At 53.0% G+C, this 16853-nt stretch overlaps 1 protein-coding gene and 1 long non-coding RNA gene across 3 annotated transcripts; one reads left to right on the forward strand and one right to left on the reverse strand.

Moving 5' to 3' along the window:
- The first annotated feature begins 269 nt into the window (after window positions 1-269).
- Window positions 270-3202, forward strand: LOC129533943 (uncharacterized). Its single transcript, XR_008680365.2, has 2 exons — window positions 270-417; window positions 1245-3202. It is a non-coding gene; the product is annotated as an uncharacterized lncRNA (long non-coding RNA).
- Window positions 367-16629, reverse strand: FN3K (fructosamine 3 kinase). 2 transcript variants are annotated; one of them, XM_055389342.2, is made up of 6 exons: window positions 16146-16629; window positions 12946-13097; window positions 10758-10849; window positions 10219-10301; window positions 2764-2886; window positions 367-1323 (listed from the first exon to the last, which is right to left on the reverse strand). In XM_055389342.2, the coding sequence occupies exons 1-6, from the start codon at window positions 16284-16286 to the stop codon at window positions 985-987; spliced, it is 930 nt and encodes a 309-aa protein (XP_055245317.1). In that variant the 5' UTR covers window positions 16287-16629; the 3' UTR covers window positions 367-984. The 2 variants fall into 2 exon arrangements, with proteins under 2 accessions (XP_055245317.1, XP_055245318.1); XM_055389343.2 differs by lacking the exon at window positions 16146-16629 and adding an exon at window positions 13467-13993 and having other exon boundaries at window positions 411-1323.
- Between the last annotated feature and the right edge of the window lie 224 nt (window positions 16630-16853).

Here is a 16853-nt window from a genome sequence, read left to right on the forward strand (position 1 = left end):
GGGGGCGGGTGGGAGGGGGGACCGTGGGGCGGGGCGGGGGCGGGTGGGAGGGGGGACCGTGGAGCGGGGCGGAGCCTGAGCACGCGTGGACGGGGAGGGGCGGGGCCTGAGCACGCGGTGCGGGGCGCGAGGCGAGCCCCGGGACCCACCCCTCAGAGCCAACCGCCCTGACACTTATTCGCGCCACGCTGGGACCCGCGCGGATCACACGGGCCCCGCGCCGAGTGGTGGCGCGCCCCAGAGCGGGAGCGGGGCCCGGAGGCCGCGGTGGGCTTTGCGCCGACTTTGGCCTTGGCTACCGGGTCCGCGTGCGTTTCCCCTGAATCGCCGCAAAAACGTCCGTACACAGCTCGCCGTGCGTCTGGCCCTGAAAGCAGCCCCACGAGCGGAGGAAGGAGGCGCAGGACGCCAGCCGAGGTCCGCTGCGGGCTTTATTGGTCCCCAGGATCTGGGAGGGGTCGGGGGAAGGGGGACAGGGACAGGGGGGACGGGGACGGGGGCACAGGGGGACGGGGGGACAGGGACGGGGGAATAGGGGTAGGGGACAGGGGGACGGGGAGACAGGGATAGGGGACAGGGACAGGGGGACGGGGACGGGGGACGGGGGGGACAGCGATGGGAGACGGGGATGGAGGGATGGGGACAGGGGAAACAGGGATGGGGGATGGGGACGGGGGAACGGAGACGGGGATGGGGCAGGGGGGACGGGGACGGAGATGGGACAGGGATGGGGACAAGGACGGGGGATGGGGATGGGGTCGGGGACAGGGGGACGGGGGACAGGGGTATGTGGACAGGGGGACAGGGACGGGGGACGGGGGACAGGGATGGAGGGATGGGGACGGGGGGACGGGGACAGAAGGATGGGGGGACGGGGAGACGGACGGGGAGACGGGGACAGGGGGACAGGGACGGGGGCACAGGGACGGGGGGACAGAGACGGGGACGGGGACAGAGAGACAGCGGACGGTGGGGCAGGGGCCGCTACTTGAGCAGCCTCCGCATGGTGCCCAACGAAGGGCTCCTGTACTCCCGCCCGAAGTGGTTCCAGTGGTTCAGGTAGTTAAACAGCTGGTAGAGCAGCAGCCGCTGGTCGAAGCCCGGAGCCTTGGGGATCTTCCGGTGGTAGGCGGTGAAGAAGGATCTGGGGAACCCCCCAAACATCAAGGCGATTGCCAGTTCAAACTCGGAATGGCCATAGAAGGAAGCCGGGTCGTAAATAATGGGCCCCACGTCGTCCTCAGCCACGTTTCCCGACCAGAGATCCCCGTGGAGCAACGCGGGGACAATCTCTAGGCCACAAAACAGATCCGGGATCTTCACCTACGAGAGCAACGGCTGCAGTTATCGCTGGCCTCAGGGAGCCCCGGTCTCATCACCTCGTTCTTGGAAATAAGGCAAAGCCCACTCGCGATCTGCTTCGGTGTCCAGCCCCAGCACTGCCTGCCAAGCCCAGAAACAGGGGCCACCTGACTTCAGGGGAGTCTCGCTTTGTCTAACTTAGGGCTTCCTCCTAATTTAGGTCTAGAATCCCCACGCAGTGGAGAACCTCCGAGGTTATAGTTTTAATCGACCCACAGAATAGGAACCAGTGTTGCGCTACCTTAGCAAACTCTGGCCACTTTTATTTCGCTACACATATATGTCTGCAGGTTTGGTTTGGTTTTGTTGTTTTTTTCTTTGAGAGGGAGTCTCGCTCTGTCACCCAGGCTGGAGTGCAGTGGCACCATCTCGGCTCACTGCAACCTCCGCCTCCCGGATTCAAGTGATTCTCCTGCCTCAGCCTACTGAGTAGCTGGGATTACAGGCGCCCGCCACTACACCCGGCTAATTTTTGTATTTTTAGTAGAGATGGGGTTTCACCATATTGGCCAGTCTGGTCTTGAAATCCTGACCTCAGGTAATCTATCCACCTCGGCCTCCCAAAGTGCTAGGATTACAGGCTTGAGCCACCATGCCCAGCCTAGTTTCTTCATTAATGAGTTCAAGTCTCTTTGATGTATACTCACTCTGGATTGACATGCACATTCTTTTTTAACATTTTAAGAGTTATATTTTGATTTTTTTTTTCTTTTTGATACAGGATCTCACTCTGTCGTCCAGGCTGGAGTGCAATGGTGCAATCTCCCCTCACTGCAGCCTCCGCCTCCCGGGTTCAAGTGATTCTCCTGCCTCAGCCTCCCGAGTAGCTGGGATTACAGGCATGCACCACCATGCACGGTTAATTTTTGCATTTTTAGTACAGACAGGGTTTCACCATGTTGGCCAGGCTGGTCTCAAACTCCTGACCTCAAGTGATCCGCCCACCTAGGCCTCCCAAATGCTGCGATTACAGGCGTGAGCTACTGCGCCCGGCCGAGAGTTATGTTTTGAAATCAGTCACTCTGGATCATCTGGTACCCACATCTTCCCATGGGAGAGGAACAGGATGGAGTGGACAAGTGTTACTGATAGTAAGAACAGTAATCATGGTAAACACCACCATTTACAAGCACCTGTGTTTCAGAGGAGGAAAGTCGGAGGCTAAATACCTGGTGACCTAGCAGTGGAGAGGGGCACGAGGAGCCAAGTGTGTCTTCACTCCTCACTCCTTTCGGACTCCCTGTTGGGGGAACCCCCTGCCCCTGCCCCCCTTCCTCCCTGATGTGTGCTCCAGGACTCAGTGTTCCCTGCTCCAGCTCCGTTTTACAGACGACCCTGCACAAATGCGGCAGGATCATGAGAGGACCAGCTCTTTCCCAGAGAAGTCACTGTCGTGCCCACCTGTAGCCGGGACCAGAGTTCTCGCGCCTCTCGGTCAGCATAGTCCTTCTCAATGAGGTCCAGCTGCGCCTGGAGCCGGTGCCGGGCGAAAAAGGTCGGCCAATCATCCTGCCACTCATTCACCTGGACAACAAGGGAAAAGAGGCCACTGTTGCAATTCGGAGCCAAGTGCTGCCTAAACCCTAGAGGGACCATTCAAAACACAGCAAAGATACCTAGTAAGCCAACAAAGGAGGTAAGACAGAAACATAAAATACTCAACCCAGAGGAAGGCAGGTAAAGAGAGAACAAAGGGCAGATGAAACAAAAAACAAATTGCAAGATGACAGACTCAAAACTAACTATATGACTAAGCACATTAAATACAAATGTCAAAAATAAATACTCTTGGTAAATGACAGATTGGCAGGTTGGAAAAATAAAGCAAATCCAACAATAAGTTATGTGCGAAAAGACATTATCTATTAAAAAAAAAGCTTGAAAGGATAGAAAACATATACCATGCTAACACTAGTCAAAAGAAAGCTGGAGGCCAGGCACAGTGGCTCACGCCTGCAATTCCCAGCACTTTGGGAGGCTGAGGTGGGCAGATCCCTTGAGCCCAGGAGTTAAAGACCAGTCTAGGCAACATGAGGAAACTCCATCTCTACTAAAAATACAAAATTAGCCGGGCATGGTGGCGTGGGCCTGTAATCCCAGCTACTTGGGAGGCTGAGGTAGGAGAATCGCTTGAACCCAGAGGCAAAGGTTGCGGTGAGCCGAGATCGCGCCATTGCACTCCAGCCTGGGCAACAAGAGTGAAACTCTATCTCAAGAAAAAAAAGAAAAAAAAATAAAGAAAGCTAGAGTGGCTACATTAATACAAGACAAAGTAGATTTCAAAGCAAAGAAAATCAAGTATAGTCATTTCACAAAGGGAGTCGACTAATGAACGTAATAATCCTAAATGCCTATACCTCTAATAACACAGCTTCAAAATACAAAAAAGAACAGCAGGAAAAATAGATAAATCCCATATCCTGCTATTGACTCAATGGTGCCCACACCCGTTCCTACGTTGAAGCCCTAACCCCTAATATACCTGTATTTGGAGGAAGGGCCTCTAGGAGGTAATTAGGGTTAAATAAAATCGTAAGGGTGAATCATTAATCCAATAGGATTAGTGGCCTATAAGAAGAGGAATAAAGTAGGATTTCTCTCTCCATGCACACAAATCTCAATAAATTGAGAAGGATTTAAGCATGCAAAGTATAATGAAATTCAATTAGAAATCAATAGGAAGGCCGGGCCTGGTGGCTCATGCCCATAATCCCAACACTTTGGGAGGCCGAGGTGGGCGGATCACGAGGTCAAGAGATCAAAACCATCCTGACCAACATGGTGAAACCTCATCTCTACTAAAAATACAAAAAGTAGCTGGGCGTGGCGGTGCATGCCTATAGTCCCAGCTACTCGGGAGGCTGAGGCAGGAGTATCGCTTGAAACCAGGAGGCAGAGGTTGCAGTGAGCTGAGATTGTGCCATTGCACTCCAGCCTGGCGACAGAGCAAGACTCCATCTCAGAAAAGCAAAACAAAACAAAATCAATAGGAAAAATTCTGGGAAATCCTCAAATATTTTAAAACTAAACACAGTTCTAAAATCTGTGTAAGGAAGACGTCTATAGGGAAATTAGAAAGTGTTTTCAATTGAATGAAAGCAGAAACACAACTTATAATTTGTGAGATGCCACTAAAGCAGTACTTGGGGAAAACGTGTAGCACTAAACGTCTGTGTTAGCAAAGATCTCACAGTAATGACCTCAGCTGCTACATTAACCAACCAGAAAAAGAGCACATTAAACCTAATGTAAGCAAGAGGCCAGGCGCGGTGGCTCACACCTGTAATCCCAGCACTGTGGGAGGCCGAGGCAGGCAGATCACAAGATCAGGAGTTCGAGACCATCCTGGCCAAGATGGTGAAACCCCATCTCTACTAAAAATACAAAAATTAGCCAGGCATGGTGGCAGGTGCCTGTAGTCCCAGCTGCTTGGGAGACTGAGACAGGAGAATCGCTTGAACCCGGGAGGCAGGGATTACAGTGAGCCAAGATCGTACCACTGCACTCTAGCCTGCTCAACAGAGTGAAACTCCATCTCAACAACAATAAAAAGGATAATAAGGACATTTTTTTTTTTTGAGACCAAGTTTTGTTCTTGTTGCCCAGGTGGAGTGCAATGGCACGATCTCAGCTCACTGCAACCTCCCTGCCTCCCGGGTTCAAGCAATTCTCCTGTCTCAGCCTTTCGAGTAGCTGGAATTACAGGTGCCCGCCACCATGCCTGGCTAATTTTTTGGTATTTTTAGTAGAGATGGGGTTTCACCATGTTGGCCAGGCTGGTCTCGAACTCCTGACCTCAAGTGATCTGCCCGCCTCGGCCTCCGAAAGTGCTGGGATTACAGGCGCGAGCCACCATGCTCAGCCTCTGAAGGACGCTTCCAAGAAAATACACAAACAACAAACTAGGAGACACTATTCGCAAATCATATATCTGGTAAAACACTCATATCCTAAATACACAAAGAAATCTCAAAACTCAATAATAAAAGAAAAACCCTATTCACAAATTGGACAAAATAATTGAACAGATGGTTCACCAAAGAAGACATTTTATCAGCAAACAGGCACACGAATAGATGCTCCACATCTTTAGTCATTATGGAAATGCAAAATAGAACCTCAGTGAGATACTATTTCACGCCCACTAGGATGGCTGTAATGTAAAACAAAAAATCTCAAGTGTTGACAAGGATGTGGAGGAACTGGAACTCCCATATGCTGCTGGTGGGAATGCAACATGGTGCAACTACTTTGGAAAAGAGTTTGGTAGTTTCTTTTTTTTTTTTTTTTTTTTTGAGACGGAGTCTTTCTCTGTCGCCCAGGCTGGAGTGCAGTGGCGAGATCTCGGCACACTGCAAGCTCCACCTCCCGAGTTCACGCCATTCTCCTGCCTCAGCCTCCCAAGTAGCTGGGACTACAGGCGCCCGCCACCACGCCCGGTTAATTTTTTGTATTTTTTAGTAGAGACGGGGTTTCACTGTGTTAGCCAGGATGGTCTCCATCTCCTGACCTTGTGATCCACCCGCCTCAGCCTCCCAAAGTGCTGGGAGTGCAAGTGTGAGCCACCGCACCCGGCCAGTAGTTTCTTAAAGAGCTAAATATGGACCTACCATATGACACAGTCATCCCCCTCCTAGGTATTTACCCGAGATAAGTGGAAGCATTTGTCCAGACCAAGATTTGTACACAAAGGTTCACAGCGGCTTTATTTCTATGAGCAAAAACTGGAAATGATCCAGAAATCCATCCACATGTGAATGGATAAACAGGCTGTGTTAGATCCGTACAGGGGAATGGGCTTTTGACACATGCAACATGGATGTGTATCACGGATGAATATCAAAGGATTTTAGACTTGGATAAATATCAGCATGATTATGCTGAGTGAGAGTGTGGGGGAAAGCAAGAGAGATCAGATTGTTACTGTGTCTGTGTAGAAAGAAGTAGACATAGGAGACTCCATTTTGTTCTGTACTAAGACAAATTCTTCTGCCTTGAGATTCTGTTAATCTATGACCTTACCCCCAACCCCGTGCTCTCTGAAACGTGTGCTGTGTCAAACTCAGGGTTAAATGGATTAAGGGCGGTGCAAGATGTGCTTTGTTAAACAGATGCTTGAAGGCAGCATGCTCCTTAAGAGTCATCATCACTCCCTAATCTCAAGTACCCAGGGACACAAACACTGCGGAAGGCCGCAGGGACCTCTGCCTAGGAAAGCCAGGTATTGTCCAAGGTTTCTCCCCATGTGATAGTCTGAAATATGGCCTCGTGGGAAGGGAAAGACCTGACCGTCCCCCAGCCCGACATCCGTAAAGGGTCTGTGCTGAGGAGGATTAGTATAAGAGGAAGGTATGCCTCTTGCAGTTGAGACAAGAGGAAGGCATCGGTCTCCTGCCCGTCCCTGGGCAATGGAATGTCTCGGTATAAAACCCGATTGTACCTTCCATCTACTGAGATAGGGAAAAACCGCCTTGGGCTGGAGGTGGGACATGCGGGCAGCAATACTGCTTTGTAAAGCATTGAGATGTTTATGTGTATGCATATCTAAAAGCACAGCACTTGATTCTTTACCTTGTCTATGATGCAAAGACCTTTGTTCATGTGTTTGTCTGCTGACCCTCTCCCTACTATTGTCTTGTGACCCTGACACATCCCCCTCTCGGAGAAACACCCACGAATGATCAATAAATACTAAGGGAACTCTGAGGCTGGCGGGATCCTCCATATGCTGAACGCTGGTTCCCTGGGTCCCCTTATTTCTTTCTCTATACTTTGTCTCTGTGTCTTTTTCTTTTCCAAGTCTCTCGTTCCACCTAATGAGAAATACCCACAGGTGTGGAGGGGCAACCCACCCCTTCATGAGAGAAACAGACAGAAGACATACCACATGATTCTATTTATATTAAATTCCACAAGATGCAAACTAATTGACAGTGACAATACCAATGAATGGTTGCCCAGGGGCAGGGAAGGGCACGAGGAACCTTTTGGGGGTAATCAGAATACTCACCCTGACTGTGGTAAAAGGTTCTCAGGTACAAACATCAAAATGTACCAAATTATACATTTTACATGGGTGCAATTTATGTCAAATTACACCTCTGTAGAGAAAAATAGGAAGCTGATTTTATACAAAGGATTATTTTGTAAAACTCCTTCGGGGAGGACCGCCCTGGTCAGTGGCCCCCACCAAGAATCTCCCTGCACACAGGGTGCTGTGGTGACTCAGCCCCTGGGCTCACCCTCTGGTGCTGTGTGCACCTCAAGAGCAGGACGGAAAGGCCCCTCCCCATAGCCTGGCTGTCAGATCCCCAGCTCAGAGGTGCACCGTGCAGCCTCCCGTTATTTCCCATTTGCCTGCCCAAGCTCCCAGCGTCTGAGCTCTGTCCTCTTTCCGGAAGACAACCAGGTTTAGTGCTGGGAGCAGGCAATCAGCCTGGGCTAGCCCACTCCCGCCACCTGAACAGAGGGGCTGTGATCCTCCAAGCTACCCGGGGAAGGTGCCACCTGGGTACACAGCTGGTCCCAATGACCAGGCCTCCCCTGACAGAGGGGCTGCGTCATGGTCAGGGCCTGTGGTCTGAAGCCAGACTGAGGGTCGAAGCCCAGCTGCCCCGCTGACAAGCTCCACGGACCCAGGCGTGAACTCTGCATGTCACTTTCCTCATCTATAAAACGGATCAGTGACGTTATCTGCCTGGTTACCTGCTAGGGCAAGTGGGTGAGTTGAGTTCAATGAAGTGCTTAGGAGGGTGCCTGTATGTGGCAGTGTACAGAGCATGGGGCAAGCACCACAGCCGGCCCAGCTGGCAGCCCCAGGGGGCCTTAGTGCCCAGGTGTCTGAGGAGCCCGCCGCTCAGCACTGCCCCCCAGTGGCTGCAGTACACATTCCCCCAGGACCCACTGAGCCCTCCCAAGGAGTGGGAAGACTTCAGAACCTGGTGCTGTCCGAGGCACAACAAGCAGGAAGCAGGGCAGGTGTCCTCCCTGGCCCCCACCCTTCCTAGCCAGGCTGCACCTGATCTGAGGTGGGTTCCTTGATCCTGGAGTCCGATGGGCATTGAGGGGCTCCCTGTGCTCCAAACAGACTAGCCCCCTTCTCGTCTGCTTCACACACAGGGGCTCTGGGTAAGATTTCACTTCATTTCTTTGAAACACCACTCTGCTGGGCCAGCCAAGTCCTGTAGAGCCTGCCACTTGCAGCCCTTGACCTCAGCATCCACAGCAGGACCACAGGACCACAAGCTGCACCCAGCCGTGCTCACCTGGACAGGTGAAGAGGGTGCTACTCACTGGCTCCGGACAGGTGTGTGACCCCAGGGGAGCCAGCTGTGGCTGAGATCTCGGGGGTCTCGGTAAATCTGGTAAGCTCCATGTGCAGTTCTAGCGAGCCCAGATGTGAGGACTGCCTGTTGGCTGGGAACCCTAAATCTGCTTGGGCTTCATGAGGATCTTGCCCCAGGTGACCTCCAGCTGGGAGAATCACCCTCCACCCACACCAGGGAGAGCTTGGTCATTGTCCGCAGGGACCCAACTAGTCAGGACGGGCGTCGACGAGGAGACAGATTTGAAAGTATTCTCTCTGCAAGAAGCAGTGACTTTGAACTAGCTCTTATATAATGGGTGCTGTGTTCCTAACAAAACCAAAATATGGTCCGATATTGGCTTCTTCAAGGGAAGCACAGGGCAGTTGGGCTGTCCAAAGCCTTCTTTGGAACTTCACAGATTTCAAAGATGATGGTTCAAGAGGCCCCAGTATTATTCAGCCATAAAAAGGAATATGTAAAGAAACGTGTGGCCTAGCCATAGAATGGAATATTATTCAGCCATAAAAGAATAACATTCTAACACCTGCTACAACATGGAAGAGCCGTGAAACATGATGCTGAGTGAAAGATACAAAAGATCACATATTATGTGTTTCCGCTCATATGACATATCCAGAAAATTCAAAGAGACAGAAGGTACATTAGAGGTTGCCAGGGACCAGGAAAGGGGGAAATGGGGAGTGACTGCTAATGGGTTCTGCTTTAGGATAATGAAAATGTTCTGGCCAGGCATGGTGGCTCACACCTGTAATCCCAGCACTTTGGGAGGCCGAGGTGGGTGGATCACCTGAGGTCAGGAGTTCGAGACCAGCCTGGTCAACATGAAACCCCGTCTCTACTAAAAATAAAAAAATTAGCCGGGTGTGGTGGTGCATGCCTATAATCCCAGCTACTTGAGAGGCTGAGACAGGAGAACCGCTTGAACCCAGGAGGCCGATGTTGCGGTGGGTCGAGATCGTGCCATTGCACTCCAGCCTGGGCAACAAGGGCAAAACGCCGTCTCAAAAAAAAAAAAAGAAAAGAAAGAAAATGTTCTGGAGTTAAACAGCAGTGAAGGTTGCACACCATTGTGAATGTACTAAAAAACAATTAATTCTAATCCTTTAAAATGGTGGATCTTATGTGAATTATATGTCAATTGTATCTAAATAAATAATAATTTTTAAAGGCCTCAGGAGAGGGGCTGAGTAATCAGCACTTAATCCCTGACTTTGCACACTACCCATCGCCCACTGTCTCCAGTCCCTCAGACTCATCAGGAGCCTTGTGCAACACAACCTTTGCACTTGAGGCTCGCTCTGCTTGGAATGCTGATCTGCCTGCCCCAGCATGTCCCATGACCCTGCCCAGCTCAGCTCAGTGACCCTCAGCATCTGCTCTCCCCATTCCAGGTATCACAGCTTCTACTCTGCTTTCAGAAATCAAGTAGTCAATCTTGCTGGTGCTTGGGGGATTAGCATTCTGTCACGTATAAAGAGTGGGTGACCAGCATTAGGGCATCAGGGAACACCCTCACCCAGGCACTCACCTGCGGGATGAAGCCGCAGCACGTCACCGTGTGGAAGCCGAACTTGTTCACATACTGAGGCTCAGCACCCTCACCTCTTCGGCCTGTTGACAGAGATCCTTGGCCTGAAGGAGCTGTTTGTCTTTCTCTTAAATGCCAGACCTCAGCAGAGCATCAGTACAAGCCTGGGCTACGCACACTAGAATATAGGTGGTCTGAGGATGTACTACATACAGTAGCAATTAGTCAATATATGGATCTGCCAGGACACTCCTACCTCAAGCACACTAGACAGCAGGGCTGGGTATAAAAGGGGCTATTATTACCTCAAGCACACCAGACAGGAGGGCTGGGTATAAAAGGGATCATGTGCCAATTCTACTAGCTTATCAGCTACATCAAAATTCTTATTTAATAATCTCATTTTCATAATGTAGTGTAAAGACAGATGGTATACAACTCAACCTATTATTGAAATGCCACCAAGAAGTACCATGAGCACCCATCTAGGGTAGACAATGTGGCTGGGTCAAGGGTACCCAAAAGCAATCTGAACATACCCACTGTGTTCTCTTCCTCCTTCAACTTCTCCCTGAGCTTCTGGTTGTAAAGATGCAAATCTGCCATCTGCTCTCCAAGATTTGATGCTTGACTGAGGAAAGAAGAAATGCAGCTAATTAAAATAACAAATAATAAATAACACCACCCAGTTTGTTCCATTTTGAGAAATGTTTTAAATACATTGAAAACTATTCTCCATTCTTCAAACAGTAAAAAGTGAACACCAGGCAATGACTCTTTCTTTTTCTTTTTCTTTCTTTTCTGGGGCCAGGCCTTGCTCTGTCATCTGGGCTGGAGTGCAGTGGCACAATCGTGGCTCACTGCAGCTTTGACTTCTAGGGCTCAAGCAATCCTCCCACCTCAGCCTCACAACTAGCTGGGACCACATGCCTGTGCCACCATTCCTGGCTTTTTTTTTTTTTTTTGTAGAGATGGGGTCTCCTCCTGCCTCGGCTTTCCAAAATACTGGGATTACAGGTGTGAACCACCATGCCCAGCACTGGCAAAGACTCTTTCCAGAAAATAACATCATGTAATCACAAAGAGGAATTAACCAAGTGAGCTTCAACAGAAGTCTTAGGAGGTACCAGGAATTAAGGGAGGAGTGCTGAAAAAGTAATGATAAGTGAAGATGCAGGGCCAAGCATAGTGGCACAGTGGCTCAGGCCTATAGTACCAGGACTTTGGGAAGCCAAGGCAGGCAGATCATGAGGCCAGGAGTTCCAGACCAGCCTGATCAATATGGTGAAACCCCATCTCTACTAAAAATACAAAAATTAGCCAGGCGTGGTGGTGCACCTGTAGTCCCAGCTACTCTGCAGGCTGAGGCAGAAGAATCATTTGAGCCCAGGAGGCAGAGCTTGCAGTGAGCCTAGACTGCGCCACTGCACTCCAGCCTGGGTGACAGAGTTAAGACTCTGTCTCAAAAAACAAAAAAAAAAAGGAAAGAAAAAGCAAAAGAAAAAGATGGACTGGGTGTGGTGGCTCACGCCTGTAATCCCAACACTTTGGGAGGCCAAGGCAGGTGGATCACTGAGGTCAGGAGTTTGAGACCAGTCTGGCTAACATGCTACTAAAAATACAAAAATTAGGCCGGGCGCGGTGGCTCACGCCTATAATCCCAGCACTGTGGGAGGTCAAGGCGGGTAGATCACGAGGTCAGCAGATCGAGACCATCCTGGCTAACATGGTGAAACCCCGTCTCTATTAAAAATACAAAAAATTAGCCGGGCGTGGTGGCGGGCGCCTGTAGTCCCTTCTGCTTGGGAGGCTGAGGAAGGAGAATAGCATCAACCCAGGAGGCAGAGTTTGCAATGAGCCAAGATCGTGCCACTGCACTCCAGCCTGGGTGACAGAGCGAGACTCCGTCTCAAAAAAAAAAAAAATTAGCTGCGTGAGGTGGTGGGGTGCCTGTAATCCCAGCCACTCAGGAGGCTGAGACAAGAGAATTGCTTGAACCCAGGAGGCGGAGTTTGCAGTGAGCCAAGATTGCATCACTGCACTCCAGCCTGGGAAACAGAGCAAGGCTCTGTCTCGGAAAAATAAAATAAAATAAAAATAAAGTACAAAGCAAATGATGGGTTCAAATATACTTATTTTGGCCAGGTGTGGTGGCTCAGGCCTGTTATCCCAGCACTTTGGGAAGCCGAGGTGGGTGGATCACTTGAAGTCAGAAGTTTGAGACCAACCCGGCCAACATGGTGAAACCCCATCTCTACTAAAAATACAAAAATTAGCCAGGTGTGGTGGTGGACACCTGTAGTCCCAGCTACTCAGGAGGCTGAGGTGGGAGAATCATTTGAACCCTGGGGGCAGAGGTTGCAGTGAGCCGAGATTGTACCACTGCACTGCACTCTAGCCTGGGCAACAGAGCGAGACTGTGTTTCAAAAAAAAAAAAATATATATATATATATATATTTTATGCAGCCTCATTACAGCCAAACTTATCTAGGAAAACCAGTCACATACCAGAAAGCAGTAACTTTTTATCTCCATTAAGAATGGCAGGGTGGAACTCCTGGCCCTGCCTCTGATAACCGGGCAGTTGTGTGGACGGCTCAGCCACAGGCTTCTCCCTGTTTCTGTCTCCCTCCCCATCTCTATCCCTTTCTCTGTCTCTCTCTGTCTGTCTCTGAGTCTCTCTCTGCCTGTACACATGTGTGCATATGGGTTTCACACACACTCACCTGCTCAAGCTCCTCATCTTCAAATGCTCCATCACAAAGGCGGCCCCACCTCCCGGCAGGTCGATGACCTTCATGGGCCTCGGCACCCGCACCAGGCCCGTGCTCCGGAGGGCCTCCAGGCTGGCCACCTCCCCTTCAAACATCTGCCGGGCCTGCATCCAGAACACAGCCTTGTCAGCCTTGTTAACACAGCCTTGTCAGCCTTGTTGACTCAGCCAGGGCCTCTGCCCACTGGGCCCTTGACGGAAGCTACCATGTGGGAGTCACAAGGACCTTCAGTCACTGATAGCTGGCTCTGGCTGGGAGCTGGCGTCCACCACAGAGGGCAGGGTGCAGAGGGGCCCCCCGTCGGAGACAAGAGGCTGCAAGGCTGAGGCTGAGCCTGGGGCGTGAGGGGTGTGGGGTCTGCAGGCTGCTGTGACAGGAGGATGCACAGGCCACGTGTGGGTGCCAGGGAACACTGAGGGCGTGGGGAGGTGTGAGTGAACCAAGGTCCAGAGCTGGATCCCCGGGTTACCCACCTTCCTTGCTGCCTCTTAGGGTGGGGCAGCCACAGCAGAGGCCTCCGTGGAGCTAACTTGGGCACACACTTCAGGCAGGGAAGAAGAGGGCTGGGCCCATCAGGCGGGGCCTCAGGTCCAGGGCAGGGGCTGGGAAGGTAAAAGGCACCGCACACCCGGCCGGCCCCCAACGCCTCCCATGGGACCTGAGCCTTCCTGTTTCTGAAATATTCCCACAAACATTCCAATTTTCAGTTAGGTGAACTCTCACCTCACGTACGGTACACATTGGTTGAAAACATGCATTGATGAACGTGGTCTGTGAATACCTCGGCCTATAGAATTGCATGTTTGTTTGTTTTGAGAAAGAGTCTCACTCTGTCACCCAGGCTGGAGGGCAGTGGCATGATCTCGGCTCACAGAAGCCTCTGCCTCCTGGGTTCAAACGATTCTCCTGCTTCAGCCTCCTGAGTAGCTGGGATTACAGGTGTGGGCCACCCCACCCTGCTGTGTTTTTCTGTATTTTTACTAGAGATGGAGTTTCACCACCGCACGCGGTGGCTCGCACCTGTAATCCCAGCACTTTGGGAGGCCGAGGCGGGCGGATCACGAGGTCAGGATATCGAGACCATCCTGGCTAACACGGTGAAACCTCGTCTCTACTAAAAATACAAAAAATTAGCCAGGCAAGGTGGCGGGCACCTGTAGTCCCAGCTACTCGGGAGGCTGAGGCAGGAGAATGGCGTGAACCGGGAGGCGGAGCTTGCAGTGAGCCGAGATCCAGCCTGGGCGACAGAGCAAGACTCCGTCTCAAAAAAAAAAAAAGAGATGGAATTTCACCATGATGGCCAGGCTGGTCTCGAACTCCTGGCCTCAAGTGATCCACCTGCCTCAGTCTCCCAAAGTGTAGGATTACAGGTTTAAAAAAATCAAACCTCATGAATGAGACCAAAGCATCTGCTGGTGTGCAGGAACAGAACGCCCTTTCCTTCAAAGTACCCCAGGGAAAGCCCAGGCACAGCCTCCCCAGCCTGGCAGCCCTGGCCAGCCTGCACCGAGGGTGGGTGTGAGCGTCCACAGGTGGGAGGGCAGCCGGCACACCCCAGCCCTGCTCCAGGGCGAGACCCCCATGCACCAGGCCAGGAACTCCCGGCCTTGGGGCTGCTAAGCCCCAGGGGCCCCAGCGTCACCTGCTCTTATGCATGGACTGAGCAGCTACTGTGTGCAGGCCCCTCGTGGGGGTGGGGGGGAAGGATGGGTCTCACCCTGCAGAGCTTTCAGGACCAGCTGAGGAAGTTTCCCAGGGCCCGTGGGAAGCCTGAACCAAAAACTGCTTCCCTGTGAGTGGGACTCCCCACTTTGAGGGATTTGGTTCTGAGCCGGCAGAGCAGGTGATGCCGGAGGATCCGATCGCCCGCCCAGGCTGCATGGCTCTGGTGTTCCTCCTGCCAGCACTCCCCACCAGGACCCCTGCTGCCCCTCAGAGAGCCCCCCCACCAGAGTGTGCAGGGCCTTCTGAGCCCACTCGGGCCGGGAGGGCACCCAGGCCTGCCTTTCTCCACCTGCCGGCTCTCAAGGCTGAAGCTAACCTTCTCCACTTCCTCCGTTAACATTTTCCATACTTTTTTTTTTGAGACGGAGTTTCGCTCTTGTTGCCCAGGCTGGAGTGCAATGGCGCGATCTTGGCTCACTGCAACCTCCATCTCCCGCGTTCAAGCGATTCTCCTGCCTCAGCCTCCCGAGTAGCTGGGATTACAGGCATCCGCCACCATCCCGGCTAATTTTGTGTTTTTAGTAGAGACGGGGTTTCTCCATGTTAGTCAGGCTGGTCTTAAACTCCCGACCTCAGGTGATCCACCTGCCTCAGCCTCCCAAAGTGCTGAGATTACAGGTGTGAGCCACCGCGCCCGGCCTTTTTTTTTTTTTTTTTTTTTTTGAGATGGAGTCTCACTCTGTCACCCAGGCTGGAGTGCAGTGGTGTGATCTTGATCTCGGCTCACTGCAACCTCTGCCTCCCGGGTTCAAGCGATTCTCCTGCCTCAGCCTCCCCAGCATCTGGGATTACAGGCCCGTGGCACCACATCCGGCTAATTATTGCATTTTTTGGTAGAGACGGGGTTTCACCATGTTGGCCAGGATGGTCTCGAACTCCTGACCTCAGGGATCCACTCACCTCGGCCTCCCAAAGTGATGGGATTACAGGTGTGAACCACCGCGCCCGGCCTTCCATACATTCTTAAACAGAACTATTTTCAGCAGGAGATAGAAATCAGGTCTAAACACAGGCAAGGCCTGCGGGAAGGAGAGCGCTGGCCTGGCCCGTGGGGTCCCTGCCAGGGGCCCAGCCATGTTTCTGCTTCTTTCCCACTGCCAGGAGGACGGTGGGCTGAGAGGGGCGGCCCAGAGCTGAGCCAAGGACCCCAAGCCTCACATCCCCCGACGCTTGCTGGATAGAAAAGTTAAAACCACCCCTAAAAGCCTGTGCGCTGCGCATGGAGGCCAAAGGAAGGTCACGGATCGTGCAGACACAAACCTTCACAGAACGCTTGAGCCGGGCTCACCCAGCAGGTGCCACCTCCCAAGAGCCAAAGCTGACCCCTCCCCAGGCCCAGCCCCAGGAAATGCGCCTGCCCCCGACCCCTCCGCCTCCCCAGGCCCCGCAGAGACCCGCAGAGCCCCCGCCTGCGCACGGGCCAGCACCTGCGTCCTGCGGTTGACTTTGACGAACACTGGGCCTGCGTCCGTGTCGTAGGCTCGGCCCTCGCTGATGCAGCCGGCGCCGGGGCCGCCGAAGGCCCGCAGGGTCGCGGTGCGCAGCTCGGCGCGCAGCAGCTGCTCCATGGAGTGCGGGGCGCGGGACTCTGCTCGCTCGGAAGCCCCTGTCGGCTGAGGCGCTGCGGGGCGGGGCGGGACCGCGCGGCGCGTGACCCCGGGCGGCGGGAGGAGCTGGGCTCGCCGCGCGCTCCCCGCGTTCGTCCGGCTTCGCGCTTCCTGCGCCCGGGATTCGGGGGAAGCAGCCGGCAGTCCGCGCAGCTCTTCGCGGGCGCGCTGGGGCTTGAGCTCCCTGCAGGGACCCGGTATCCCTGCCCCGCAGCGGACGCACGTCCGGCCCTCGGCCCGGGCGCTGGTCACAGGCCTGGCCGGCTTCCCACACTGCAGACCAGGCCGGGCCCAGCGGCCCCCGCGATGACGTGGGGCTTGCGCACTGGGGTGCCAGGTGCCAATCGGAGAGAGAGGCTGACGTGGGGGCTCCGATGGCACGCGCTGACCCGGCCCAGGGTGGGGCCGCTGATTCCAGGACGTCCTGGGAAAGGGACTTGAGACACAGGAATGCCCACGCGCGCCCATGCATGCTTGCACGTGGGTACACACGCGTGCACACGAGCAGGTGCGCACCTGAGCCCAGTC

This window comes from Gorilla gorilla, chromosome 4, assembly GCF_029281585.2.
Source record: "Gorilla gorilla gorilla isolate KB3781 chromosome 4, NHGRI_mGorGor1-v2.1_pri, whole genome shotgun sequence".
Taxonomy (NCBI): domain Eukaryota; kingdom Metazoa; phylum Chordata; class Mammalia; order Primates; family Hominidae; genus Gorilla; species Gorilla gorilla.

Excerpts from the sequence above, each read along its gene's own strand:
- FN3K (XM_055389342.2), bottom strand. The coding sequence starts at position 16,286 with ATGGAGCAGCTGCTGCGCGCCGAGCTGCGCACCGCGACCCTGCGGGCC. Across the intron at positions 10,302-10,757 it reads GGAGGAAGAGAACACAGTGG|GCCGAAGAGGTGAGGGTGCT; the intron begins GTATGTTCAGAT and ends CTCTGTCAACAG. Across the intron at positions 2,887-10,218 it reads GCTGCGGCTTCATCCCGCAG|GTGAATGAGTGGCAGGATGA; the intron begins GTGAGTGCCTGG and ends CTTGTTGTCCAG.